At 36.0% G+C, this 15,107-nt stretch overlaps 1 protein-coding gene across 16 annotated transcripts in view; it reads right to left on the reverse strand.

Moving 5' to 3' along the window:
- The window catches only part of Robo2 (roundabout guidance receptor 2), a 1,084,901-nt gene that overhangs the window by 59,287 nt on the left and 1,010,507 nt on the right, over window positions 1–15,107 (reverse strand). For all 16 annotated transcript variants that reach the window (XM_051191750.1, XM_051191748.1, XM_051191757.1 and 13 more), the window contains 4 exons: window positions 12,323–12,444; window positions 6,055–6,286; window positions 3,114–3,238; window positions 2,557–2,728 (listed from right to left, as the gene is read on the reverse strand). In XM_051191750.1, the coding sequence (XP_051047707.1) occupies window positions 2,557–2,728; window positions 3,114–3,238; window positions 6,055–6,286; window positions 12,323–12,444 (651 nt within the window). The remainder of the gene's footprint in view (window positions 1–2,556; window positions 2,729–3,113; window positions 3,239–6,054; window positions 6,287–12,322; window positions 12,445–15,107) is intronic.

Raw genomic sequence — 15,107 nt, forward strand, 5'->3', positions numbered from 1 at the left:
CTGCCACATAATGCAGAAGAGTGGAGTTCACATCCTGAGAATCAATATACGTTTTGGGTGAACAAGGAGCCCAGAGACAAACCTTATCATACTGGCAAACTTGATGTGATTGAGAGATCATGCTTTAAAGAATAAAAGAGAAGAGTGACTAAGGATTCCCAACATCTATCGTAGGTCTCCACGTGTGAATACGCATACCTACACATATCTATAAGGCAGGGAAGACCAAAAAAAAAGGCAAAGGAAAGTGTTCTAAACTTAAAAGAAGAGGTATAAATCTGTAAATATGACTTATTTCCAGACTACTTTTTTGTAATTATTTTTGCTTGGCATTTGTAGAAGAGAAATATAATATCAAGAACACAAACCACTATTCACCATAATTCCTCTTGACATTGATACCATTGCTATCTGAATAAATAATTAGGGAAGAGACAACAATAGTTCTTTCAAAATTCCTGAAGGATAAATACAAAAGAGGAAGGAAGACTTCCCACCTACTTTGCAAAGCCATTCACCCTCATTCCATATCCTGACCAAGAGAAAAAGATAAAAATACATGAGAAGGAAAAGAATACAAAGCAGCATCATTCATGAACACAAATTCAAAATTCTTTACCACATGATACTAAACTAAATGCAGCAACTGACTTGAAGAGTATGATGTTGAACAAATAGAATCCATAACCACGAATGAAAAGACGATTTATGCCTCAAAACTATTCAGTACAATTTAACATGTCAAAACAACAAAATGAAGAAAATCTAAAATAAGTTCATATATAATATAAATTAATGAGATAAACAGATTTCAAACAACAATTCAGCACAGTGTAAAACATATATCAAACACTACAGAAGTATAACAACAAAACATATAAAAGATCACACAAGGAAAACTACAAAATATTCTTGCAGAGTAATAAATAATACTTCTGTAATGAAAACATCTATTATGTTCCTGGGAAGGACTCACTGTTATGCTTACTCAGTTTTACGAATAGATTCACTGCCTTTTCCATTGTGATTCCTTGATACCTTTATAGAAACTGACAACCTTATTTGAAAAGTATGTGGAAAGTGAAAATAGCCACAATAATTTTATGAAAGAAAATGATGGCATTTTTACACTACCCATTTAAAAGGACCACTGTAAGCCATAGCAAAGAAAACAGTGAAGTTTTGCATATAGCCAAATATAAACATTAGGACCATCAATAGAGGCTGTCAATTCAATTTAATAAGTTTATAGAATATATAACTCTAAGACTTTGAAATTCATGCAATTAACTGAAGATGAATTATAGACATAGATATAAAAGCTAAAGTTATAAAGCCTCCAGAATAAATTTAAAGTGTCATATATTTGCATATATACATATATATACACACACATATATATATATGAAAAAATTATTAAATTGTACTTCATTCATTAAAATTTAACACTGTTAAACTAAATGGAGAACTCATGGACTAGGAGAAAATTCTCATTTCCTCCACTCTTTTGTGTGTGTGTGTGTGTGTGTGTGTGTGTGTGTGTGTGTGTGTGTGTGTAGGGTGAACACTATGAACTTCATCCAATATGCAACAGGACAAGAAATTAGCATAGGTAAAGTCGTTTTACATCATGAGCATGCAAAAATTTTGAACCTAACATCATAGACACATATTTAGCATCCACTGGAATGTCTCCTATTACAGATTAGCAAAAGCAAATGGCGATGATAATGCAGAGAAATGAAGTCCTTTTCTAGGAAACTCAATTTTTAAAGTTTCCAATTGTTTAGAAATTTAAAGTTATGATAAAAATGCACATCCTATTATCTGTAAATTCTACCTCTGGGAATTTCTTCAAAGAAACAAAGGAATGTGTTCCCACAAAGGCTTAAAGAAGAATGCACAGTCTCTGAAGAGCACAGGATTCAACACCACTCCATAACCAAGCATTTGCACAATGTGAAAATATATGAAAGACTCTCAGAAAGCACAGATTGCATCAGAAGGCAGACACACACAAATTGTCATGTTTTAGGTAATCCTATTTGTACCCTTTTCCAGAACAGGCAAACCTTACCAACAGTAATGGAACATTTTCATTCAAGAATGTGAATGGATTTAGTGTTAATTTCTTCTCTCACATGCACTAGCAAGTTCTTTTGGACTGCTTCTCAATTTGACATATTCTAGTTCAAATGAAGCATACATAGCTTGTACTCTCCAGTGATTAACTTATTTTTTTCTATATTTTCATTGAACCACAATTATTAGTAGATTTATTGAATACCAACAACGTTCTAGCCTATTAGCCAAATTTTAATAATAAAACTTAATGGTTACAACTATAACATTATGGGACAGATGCAAAAACAATTAGCAGTGTGAATTGTTTGTAAGAATTGTCCTTTAACCTACTTGCCTGTTTACCCATACAGGGTATACTATATGGATCTCTCAAAATAACTGACCATGGTCAAGATAAACAACCCAAAACACAGTCCTCCTCGCTGTGCATGGAAAGATACTGAAGTTCAGACTTCACGGACTGATACTCACCAATTATTATTGGCTGTGGTTCACTTTTTACTCCAACCCCTGCACTTGTACTTGCTGCCACTTCTACCCGGTACTGAATTCCAGGGAACAAGCCACCTATTACTACAGAACGAATGGCAGCATCCACAGTTTTATTGATATGGAATCTTGTCTCATTTCCCAGACACCAGATCTATAGGAAAGGGAGAGCAAAAAGAGGTAGTATGGTGTCTCTATTCTGACAATTTGACTATTATAATTGAATACATACACAGTGACTAATCAGTTTTGTATTATATATGTGCATTATATATGCATGTGTGTGTCTGTACATTTGAGGGAGAAAACCAGGACACACTGAAACTTGAGTCCCATTATACTGAGAATCATCCCATGCTCCATTTTCCAACTGAGTTCTATGTCTTTGTGATTGGGCTCTCATTCACTCTGCCTTTTCACCCTTTCCTATCACACATCTCACTATACATCTGAGCCTTTGGAGACAGACTCTGTTTAAATTGTACTAAGACTTCTTGGGGTAGATTGTCTGTGAACCTCCCTTTGTCAGCCTGGCTTACCTTATATTCCTGAATCATTCCGTTCTGGTGGTCTGGGGGTGGAGGGTCCCAGGACACACTGATGCTTGTACTGTTGTGGCTTCCAACTGTCAGCACAGTGACAGACTGGGGAGGGGCACTTGGGGCTGGAGAGGAAGGAGATGGAATGTACATAGTAAGACGAAGGTGACAATAAAGACAAGACTTTTAAAGGTCTGGCTTCCAGTCATCCTGAATCTGAATGTAGTTTTCAACAGGTGACAGCAGGCTGAAAAACAGGCTTGGGATTTCATGCATCTATGAAAGTGGTGCAACCAGCAGGAATATAAAATACTTGATAACAAACTAAACAGCTACACTCAGTGTTTTTCTGTGCTCAGTAGTGTGCTGCCAGTTTCCAATCTTTCCAAAGACTACAGGAAGGGGGAGCAACTTTTAGCTCTGTTTAGAACCAGGGGGACATATTGTAAGGAATTACTGAAGTCAAACAGTAACTCAGAACATTTGATTCTAGAAGTCTGCATATTTTATCTTCAATTCTTTCTAATGGCTGTGTTTCTAGAAAATACATAATAATACTCTAATCAAAAGTATTCTCAGATTGTATATCCTAAAATGCAAACAAGCATTGTTTCTAGATGGAGTGTTTTTTGGTTTTGGGGGGTCTTTTTGTTTGTTTGTTTGCTTTTGTTTCTTTTTTTCATTTTTGGGTTTTTAATTTTTTGTTTATTTTTGTTTTTGTTTTTTGGTATTGCTTGAGATATTTTTTACTAAATAAAATAGAAATTCAACTATGAATCTCACCAATAAAATCAATGCTTTCCTTTCCATACTGGGAAAAATAATTGACTATTAAGAACTGGCTCATACTTTAACATTTAAAACATATTTTATGTGGCTGTGTAAGGACTCCGCTAATAAAATTGAAAATGGGCTCATGTTGGGTCAGACGTGAAATGGAGAATTTTTTTTTTTATTTCCAACAGTCGTTCTCATCCTTTATAGTTTCTCCTATAACTAATTACAGCCATGCTGAGAAGCAATGAGTGAAAGCAATCCGTGAATTTAGATTGCAGGCTCTCCCATTCAGGGATTCCCAGAGCTAGGAAACACTAATTGAGCAGAACTTAGCCATTCTCAGTGAACCTCTTAATTTAACACAATAGTAGAAAAGAGAAACACTAGAGCATTTGGATAGCACTAAAAATCTTCCTAGAGATTAGAAACAAAGAATTGTGAAACATTAAAGGATTCTGTAAAATTATACATGATTCATAATAGCACAATTTACAGTCCTTAGAAATATCCTAAAATACATCAAGGGCTATTAAAGAAAATGCCCCATGTTTAGTAAATTTGTTATGGCATATTTCATTGGCATGACATATTTGCATTGATATATAAGACAGAGAGAGACAGCTGCTAATACAGTTTGCTCCTTACTGTCCCTCAATGTGACAGTACTTCTCCAGATTGTGGCAGAGTGACATAAATCTGACCACTCGTGTACCAGCCTTGCAGTTATTAAGTAAGTTGACTGAACTGAAAACCAGCACTTGGAAGCCTGCATTTCCTTGTTGTTACTGGCTAGGCGAGAACTCCTAGCCTGTTCTCTGACAGCTCAATTATTCTGCTACTCAGCTTCTTCTGGTGATTTGAAAGAATGTGAATCCCCACTCATTGCTGCAAGACTTAGTCCAGCTGAGTCCATTTGTTGCCTTTATCAGGCCACAGAAAATGGAGCTAAACAGAGACCAAATGCTGACAAATGTCTAATCCACAGGCAAAGTTCACTGCAGTGAAACTGACTTTTGGAACAAGGCTTAAACTTATCCTAAGTTATAATTAATTGTCCCACTCAACAGTGGGTCAAGTTTAATAGAGTATAAAAATATTAATAATGTTAGTATTTTTCTTGTTTTTGTATTTCCCAAAAGTAGTATAATTTGAAATATATTTACCTTTTCCATGTTGACAGATCTCAAGGCAAATCAATGTGAAGTTAATGGTTTGGTTTTTGTTCTATAGGAAATGTGTGACTTTAAAGCTGTTTGACCATGGGCATCTGCCTGTTAATATTTGTAGTGTATTTTCAAAAAGCAGTTCCTTGTATCTTTTAACACAAAACATTTTCCCTGAGTAAAGACTTTCATAGGAAGTGTGCCCACAAATTCTATCCACAAGCTGAACTGGGGGAAGGGAGAGTGTTCTAGCCTTTTCATTCTGAGGACAGCATGTACTAAAAGCATGGAAAAGTCTGGCTAAACATCTACATTCATCTCAGCAGCATCAGCATGGGTTGACTTTTAAGTGGTGGGTAAAAAATGCTTCAAACACAGGGTTGGGTGAGTGAAATTCATCTAAAATGATGGCTATAGCAAATGTGCAAACAGCCTCCCACAGGAGAAATCATGGCAGTGACTAACAGTTTGTACAAAGAAAAAAGGACTGATAGATGGCAAGGTTGGCTCTATCCCCCAATAGCAGTCACCATGAATAAGCCTGTTCTGTGTACTTGAGTGTCTTACAGAATGTCTTCTGACCCTATATGAGATAGATACTCATTATAATACAGGAATATATTATGACCACTTCAAATGTCCTGAAACAGAATGTTTATTCCCAAGAATAGATTCTGATTGTTTAAAAGATTTCCCTTTGGTCTTTTTGTCAGCTATAAATTCCCTCTCTTTCTTTCCCTTTCTCTTTCTCTCTGTCTCTCCTTCTGTCTCTGTCTCTCATACATGCTCTCTCTCTCTCTGTCTCTCTCTCACACACACATACCTCAAGCACTCCACATACATCTCTCATTTACATGTGTTTCCATCTTTCTACTTAAACTTACACTCCCTACATTCACTCTTAGATGATCTTTTTCTGGTCTCCCAATTACCAAAAGTAAGAACTATAAAAGAAAATGACTTACATAACAGTTTGGCTTACATTGAAATCCTTTACTGACCTTCTTCAGTAGTACGGACCGTCTTTGATTCACTGTCCATTCCTTGGAACTCATTAAAATATGGTCTGACTTTAATTTCGTAGGTCACCCCCTTTTTCAGGCTCACTAGGACAGCACTTCTCTCAGTGGGGACTTTGGCATCTATATTCTGCCACGCAGTTGACGCTTGTAGGCCAGAAGTCTGACGATACATCACTCGATAGCCCTGAATAAACTGAGGTTGCCGATCCACCTGAAAAACAGCATAGGATGATTGACGGCAACAGGGAAGATGTCATGGAGGAATTTGCCCATCTCTGCCATTGTCATGGGCTAGGACCCACTCATTCAGTTCCCTGCCTCTAATAATGCCCTTCAATTGCAAGTACATATTTTCATTGTGAAATCTTTTTAAAGTGATGTGTAGACCAACTGTTTCCTCATCTGAAAATATCTCACAATAGCTATGCTAGCAAACACATGATCTACTAAGGTCCCAGCTTATCAAGTTTCACTTCCCATTTGCTTTTTCTTTTCCTGCAGTCAGTAAAATTCCCATTTTTCTGGTTTTATAATTAGTATGCCTTTTGTTACCATCAATTCCTAATAGCTTCTCATCCAGAAACTTTGTTGTTGCTCTTACTGACAGGTGCCAAGAACATTGCTGACTTCTGAGTGTGAAAATGGACAATGACAGATGAGTACATATTCTTCTTACAGTCCATGTGGAAGGTGGGCATTAGTCAATAATTACTCAAGCAAAAGTAACATTATCACAATAAATAAGCACAAGCAAAGGCTCTGGATATAACCCACTGGGAATTAAAATAAAAATCTAGAGAGGAGAGGAAACTGACTTTGGGAGCCCTTTCCCCACGGAGGGATAGTCTCTTAGCCTAGAGACATGAGGGAGGGCATAGGATCTACCCCAAATGACTAGGCAGACTTTGATGATCTCTAGTGAAAGGTCTCACCCACCCTGGGGAGTGGATAGGGCTGGGGTGGGGTGGGGGAGGTGGAGGACATGGGAGGAAGAGAGGGAGGGCGAATTGGGATTGATATGTAAAATAAGATTGTTTCTATAACATTGTTTTCTAATTTAAATAAAATTTATATACATATAAAAAAGAGAGACAAAGGATAGGAAGGCTTACACCCTCCATGTCTGGATAAGCTGCAGGAGAGATTAAAGCACATGAAGGCTCTACCTTGTTAACAGCATTTAACTCAAATAGCATCATTTTAGCAGCCTCTTCTTCCTCTAACCGTTCCCTGGCTATGGGTTCTGACCACTTCCAAGTCTCTCTTTCTAGCAATAGAAGTCTGAAATTTTGAATCTGAATATTCAGATCTTCTCTTTATTATACTTGGGTGACTGTTCAGTTGGAGAACTGCCAGCCTTGCAAGCTTGAAAACCTGAGTGTGAATCTAGAATCCACTTTAAGACAAATACAACAAAAGCCAAGTTTTGCTGATGCATTAGTAGCCTTGGTGAGGGGAGACTGTGGGTTTCTTTGGTCAGCCAGCATAGCTCATTTGGCAAATTGCAGACCATGGAAGGCTGCTAAGTGCCAGAAGGATATCAAGGGCTGCATGTGATCCCCCCTCATCCCCTCTCTTTAAAAATGCCAGAGGTTGTTTTTTCTTCTCTTCTTTTGTAGAGAAATATTTTCAAATTTGAGAATGTCATACAACATGTTTCGATCATATTCACACACCTCCACCTAACTCTTCCTGGACCCACATCCCTTCTCTTCCTACCCAATACTATGAACTTTTCTGTTTTAAATCCTTCAAGACAAATTTGTGCTGCCCAAATAGATGTATGGCCTTCTACAGGAGCTTGGTCAACTTAACAATGGCTACATCCTCTAATACAGAAAACTCTCTCTTCTTCCTCTTTTCCAGCTGCTAGCAATTGCCAATAACCCCATGGTTGGGGTGGAATTGTGTGCCCAATTCCTGTCTCCATGCTGGGATTTGTTTTGACTTGGGCTTGCACAAGATTTGTACAAGCTGTCTCAACTGCTGTTCTTCATAGAGGTTTTATGGTTGCTTCAGTTACAGGAAGAAATGCGTTTTAGGTTTTAACAATAACAACAGAAAAAAAAAGGGAAGTCAAACCATTTTAATGGTTTACCTTGCTTGATGAATGCAAGATTTGAACATAAACTACTGTAGCTTCTTCTCCAATCAATACCCCATACTACAGCTTAGTGGCCCTATGCTCACGAGCAAAAGACAGCCATTTCATTGGAAAGTGTAAAGATTAGTGAACAAGAAATAAAATGACCTCATTTTAAGACAGTCATGGAGAAATAAAAAAAAAGAATATGAGTTTTTACTAGGGCTTTAAAAATCAGTTATTAGCATGTTATAAACAAAAGGATTTTCTTTTATATATTAACTTCTAACCCTATTGTTTAGGTGTTATATGACATGTTTTTGAGAAAAAGCAACAAATTGATGAATAGATCACAGTACTGTTTCCATAAACAACAACAACAACAAAAAAAATGGAAAACTTCAGTTAAAACAGAACAAAGCAACATTTGTCTCTTTAGAATGCCCTAGCTAGAAGCCTCGAAAATGCATTTTTCTTAGAAGCATATCTTCAGCTGATAAAGGAGTCTCAAAAATTAGCAATTCCTTCTTTTACTTGACAGATTTTTAACCCCCAAAGATTCATTGGAATTAGAGTCACACTTTTATGAGGCTATATCCAGAAAAAAATTATGCTCAGGTCTGACATGGAGCCTCATGCATGAACTTAGAATGCTCAGCCATGCTACCAATTTGTCTTTGTAACAAACTGTTGTATTTTTTGAAACCAGAAGTTGTCCTAACATGAAATTAGGCAACTAAGGAAGAAAACTTAAATTCATGAGAATCACAGAGAATTGCATTTCATCAAAACTGCCAGAGTTTAAAAAAAAAAAAATCCTTGCTGCGAATGTTAAAACAACATTAAGCTTACATTTTATAAACTTCTCTGAATTCCCTTTAAGTGAATTTATATACTGAAAGAAAGACATAACTCACAATAATAGCTTGTTAATACTGAAAGAAGCAAGCTGTGTTTTTAAGAAGAACATTAAGCAGCTGTTTGGAGATGAAGGGAGTCTGTAAATCAGGGCAAATTGGTTTTATCCATGTTTGGATTTCATTAATTAAGTGTTTTAGGTACTTTATGAAGCTAATGTTTACTACACAGCCTTTCTCCCTCACTCCAGTGAGCACTGCCATCAACCACTGGATAGTAATGGTCTGCTTAATAACAAGAGTTTAAGTTAATTTTGTGCAGTTGGGAGGCACTGCTTAGAGGGAGAGAAAATGTTATTACAGGTGAAAGCAAGAAGGGAAAAGCTCAAAGTTGAATTTAAAATCTTATGACCACTGAGTGAGTCACGTCTCTATAACACTCACTTGAGCTCACTTCCAAGTTATGTCTTATGCGTGTTACTAATTTTATTAATAGGTTAGAAAACGGGTGTTCTGCTAGTATTTACTCACATCAAGGGATAATCACAAATACTCGGGGTTTCAATCCATATGTTTAAATGAGTAGCACTTTTGATGCATTAATAAAGAATTTGCCTTTAGGAGGAAGCAAAAAAAACATAGAGAACTCCAGTTTTCCAGTCTTGTCACAGGATTTGAATTCTACTTTCACCTGTTTAACTCTCTGAGTTTATGAATCCTTACTTTCTTCGGAAACCACATATTATGGGGACAGAAAACAGTGAAATCATGAATTTAAGTGAGTGCAACCAGTAGTGTGTGGAGATGAGCATTGACTGGGTATCTTTATCAGAAAAGAAAAAAGGCTCACTGTATACAGAAAAAAAAAAAAAAATGAACAAAATCTTCCACCTGACCAGGAAATGGAAATCTTTGGTGAGCCAGCTGTGAGTGCTATAAAAAACACTCATTGTAGGCCAAGTGTCATGGTGCTAAACAAAGGATCTCTAATTCTTTCTTTCCTTAAACCACACCACCACCCTAAAATCATCCATTTTTTTCAATGCAGGTAATGTATTGCTACTGCCTCTGTAGAACAGCTTTTAAAAGCAGTTCCTTCTACCCTCATTTTATCACTGGTCAGTTTTAGCAAATAGGCACTAATAATTATTTGGCATTAACATTGGTCTGTGATATAGTTTGGGAGGTGAATGGGCTTTTCCAGTACAAAAGTCATGGCCATTTTTTGATTGACACCTGAAGGTCATTGTGCGCCCCATCAGGTGGCCTTAACACTAAACAGGAACTAAGGTATTCTTGTCCTCACACCCTAGCACACCTGATGCTAAATTACTGTTAAGTGCAATAACTTAAGCAAATGTATACAACCCATCTATATTTGTGTATGTTAGCATTCAGGCATCTGCCTTGACTGTCCTTGGTGTTCTGACATAATACACCCTCAGCTGCAGCCACTAAGAGTACCACCTGTGCATATTCACTATGTTCCCTTTTAAAGGGGCCATCCTACCTCCCACCCTCTTTTTCTCTCCCTCTCTTTGTCTGTTCCCCCTCTCTCTTCCTCTTTTTCCCTCTCTCTCACCCCCTTTCCTTTCTTCTGCTCCTGTTTCCAGAAGCCCGTCTCCCCGCTCCTCTTTCCTCTTTTTATGATCCCTTTCCCTAATAATAATAAAAAGCCCACTGTTTGAACCCTGTCATATGGTATCTTTATCTCTCCTTTACTTTTCTTAAATTACAACAGTATTCTTTAATTTAAAAAAGTGCTACTTGACTAAACAGTATTTAAATATTATTGTAATGCTTTCTGTTCTACGAAGATATATTGCCTCCATAGTTCCCAATCGAGAGTATATTAAACTAATGCAATGATATTTGGGATCTGATACACTTAAAAACCTATGTGACTGAAACTTTTTGTGATATGTGTAACATTTTATGTCATTTATCATTGTGACACCTTTTACAACTGGGTTTGTGACCCTGCAGTGGTACTAGTCATCCACAACATATTTTGTACTAAAAAAAATGTCTTGAACTGGACTTGTTAAAAATTATTAATATTGAAAGGAAGCCCAAATAATTGTTGTTTATTCTGGTTTACATCTAAAATATTTTTATTAAGTAAATAAAAAGTATGCATTTCTGGTCTCAACATGATTAATTGAGAAAGTTGGTATAAAGTATGATAGAAATGTTTCTCTACAATTATCTGGATGCCAAGAGGTAAAAAAGCTGTTTACTTTCTAAAACTTACTTAGCTATTTCCAAAACAACAACTGCAGATACATACAGATAAATAAGTCCTAACTGATAATTAAGTAAGTAAAATTTGGAATCACAATGATGCATCAGTGAGTATCCACCAGAATAGTTGTAACCTAAAACACAGAGAATGTTAAGTGTTGATGAATGGGAGAAAACTGAAAAGAATTTGGAAGAGACCCATGCACCATGACTTTACTAACTAAAATATATAAACACTTAGAAAATATTTATTAAATTAAACAAAATATTAAGTGCCAGGTTAACACATTGGTCAAAAATCCACAGGGATATGCCAAAGGTAAATGAAAATGTCTACATTAAAAACTATCCACAAATAGTTGTGGAGACACTATTAATGGTAGCCAAGAAAATGAAAGATTTCATAGATTAACCAAGTAAGGCATAAAAAGAGAATATAGGCTGTGCATGAAACAAAATAATATTTATGAATGCCTCACGTGAAAAATTAGATGTAACAATTTTATATAGGTACACTGCAAGAAATAAAGTACTAATAATATTATAAATTGAGAGCAATTCAAGCACAACGTGCCAGGTGAATGAGGCCAGATACAAAGTAATTTCTGTGATTCCCTACACAGGAACATGCAAGCATATACAAATCTATAGCAAAGTAGCATCTCTTGGGTGAAGAGGGCTAAGGATGAGTGCAGAAGGGCGTGTTCAATATTAGTCACTGGGTTTCATTCTGGGGTAATTTTACCATTCTAATATTTGATTCTGGTGATGATATAAGGACACGCATCATGCTAGAAGTATTCACTTGTTCCAACAACTTTGGCATGTTAACTGCAGTTCAGCAAACTTCTTAGATGGATAGGGATGGTTTGTTACAACTTACTTGTTCTTACTACTTTTCATACAGTTTCAGCTATTGAATATTTTGTTTGCTTTCATCAATCACACCTTGATTTGAAATGGTGAGTGTTTTAAATTTAGTTTTGTGATTATTTGCCCTTATTCCTAAAAATAATTCCAAATACTTTGTACACAGGGATGAATATACTCTCTGGAAACTTACTGTCCATGTGACTTGAACGGTTGTAGGCGTCAGAACAACTGGAGTATGGAGACGAACAATGACATCTCCTAATTCTTTCTGTACTTGTCTGTGGTCCACTCCTTGTGCTGGGGGGCTGATATCTGTAGTTAAGGAGAAAACCATTCCTAATTTCAAAATTCATTAGTAAATTTCAGTGCACTTGATCCAATTTAGAACCGCCAGATGGATTAAAATGTCCCATGGCATAAATCAATTTAGCATACAATAAATACATATAAAAATGAGTGGATGTGTGTATATATAATTCACAATGGTATGGAATATTTGTTATGCTTATCTATATCAAAAATTTCTATTTACAATAGAGTCTTTGTAACTCTGCATCTAAATGTAGATGCATTGCTTTAGAAGATCACTAGATTATGAATTTGACTAGAGTCTGTGCCCTAATAACATATCTAAAAAGATAGCTTCTCTATAGATGATAGGGCACTGAAATATTTTCAAGTTGTATTTTAAGACATATCTGAAACTGAATATTAGAGTCTTTTTTTTTTTTCATCTCTTGGCCTGAGCAGAAGGTTATATTTTTTTTAACTCCTTGACATATTTCCATCTGAGTCATAGACTGAGAAAAATGAGAGCCTGAGGCAGTTAAGTCAGCCATTAAAGGAACACCGAGTGAGATTGAGAATAAAACAAATGAAAGTTTCACAATGCTGACAAACTTATAATACTGGTGATGTGCTCCCCAAATTATCAGTTTGGACCAGATTTCCATCATCTAAAAAGAGGTCATATAGCTTCTTTAGTAGAACAAATGAGAAAGTAATTTTAAAAATATGGTCCCTTGATTGATACATACTCACTCTTAAATTATTGTTTCCTTATACCTCGTTTACTAAAAGAGTATTCTATTACTCCAAACTGTAATAAAATATACACGAACAATTAAAAATTACATACATTCAAACCCATCAATTTGATCTCATACATTATATGTTACACATATGCGAATAGAGCTCTTAAACACATTTCAAGGTCAAGGTAAAGTGTTTTTCTAAAACTATTTGATTTAAATAAAGTAGGGTGCCTAAATCTAAATAGTTTATTCCCTTAATTTCTTCTTCCTTTCCTCAGTTTGTAATGCAATGTTAAGTTGAGTGTGCTAACTTACACTGGAACCACATAATGTGATTTTCTTTAATTCCTACTTTTTTTCATCATCATCATCAACAACGATGTAAAACTTGAATTGATTTAGAAAAATGTGTTTCTTTATCTGAATACTATTAATCTTTGCTGATATATGTATGGTGTGCTGTGGTATTTACCTAAAAGTATTTAGGAGGTTTAATGAAGTAAATGATTTTCAAAGTACATGGTCATTAAATCTTTGCAAACTCAGACATCAAACGCCAATGTGTGCTTTGAAAAGGAGTTCTGTACAGATTGCCAAGCAGCTAAATATGTGCCATAAAAAATGAGTCTGACATTCAGACACAAACCATGGGTTTTCCTACTAAGTATCTGTTAAGAGAATATAGGTTTTCAGCTCTTTGAAGATTCTTAGCTGGAACAAGCTAGATCACAAAACAAACAAACAAACAAAAAAAAACCAAAAACAAAGAAACCAAAAAAATGAAAACACTTCGTTAATCTTTGCTGACTTTTTCTCAAGATTTAGTGACTGATTCAGTTCCTGAAGATGATGAATGTGCTAGATCCCCAACCTTGTTCCTCTACCTCAAACTGCAGCCACTAGCCAATGACCACTAGCCACATAGGTGGAGCTCATATACATTCTAAAATTTCTTTTGACATCATATATATGGGATATATATATATATATATCCCATATATATATATATATATCACATCCCTTCCATTTCACAATGAGTCATTTAATTTACTCTTTCAACTGAGACACATTAAAAGCGGCTGCATAGGGATGAGGTAAAATGTAACTACTTTCAAGTCTTCATTGTCTGTGTTGTGCTTTCTCTCTCTCTCTGGAGACGGGTTCTTTACCTACATACCCTTCATCATCATGGAAAATTAAGCACACTATGGCGGAGAGAACAAAAGCAAAGTATCATCCCCTCCTCCCTCAACTGTCATCATGTCAGCCACGTTGCCATCACGTGGTGACTTTATTTGACTTCATTCCTTTACCGCACCCTGCTCTGTGATAATGGCATGCTAGTCACTACTCCTGAAATACATTATAATTATAATAATATTTTATGGCTGCATGCTGCTTTTCATAGCATAAAAATACTACTTTGAATTATATCTTGTTCAAAAGCTCTCGCAAATAAGAAATAATTAACCCTCTCAAGAACCCTGTAGGGAGCGGGTTGTAACAAACAATAGAGTCCCCGTTTTCTATTATACTAACTCCTTCTCTTACTAGTAGGATAGGAAAGGATAATATAACATTCTGTACTAAACCCACGCTTTAGTGAATTCTCAGTAGCAGAGGACAGGGTACAAAAAAGGAGAAGAAAATGTCCATTTTGAAATGAATCATTTTAATGTTATAGGAGACATATTCGTCCAAAGACTCATATGTACCAAGAAGAAAGGATCATAATACCTCCTTGTAATAGCTGACAAGGAAAACAATATGGGGGTGGCTGTAACACACTGGCACCATAGCCCATAGAGGGCATGCTAACCTAACTCAGGAGCCTGAGTAACCCCTATCTTTGGACTTGAAGCCTAAAAGATTCGGGGTCACTTGTACTCCTATTCAAAATCCATGGGAGAAAGCCATTTTCTGAGGGTTAAAGCCATTTTC

Source organism: Phodopus roborovskii, unplaced genomic scaffold, assembly GCF_943737965.1.
Source record: "Phodopus roborovskii unplaced genomic scaffold, PHOROB, whole genome shotgun sequence".
Classification (NCBI taxonomy): Eukaryota; Metazoa; Chordata; class Mammalia; order Rodentia; family Cricetidae; genus Phodopus; species Phodopus roborovskii.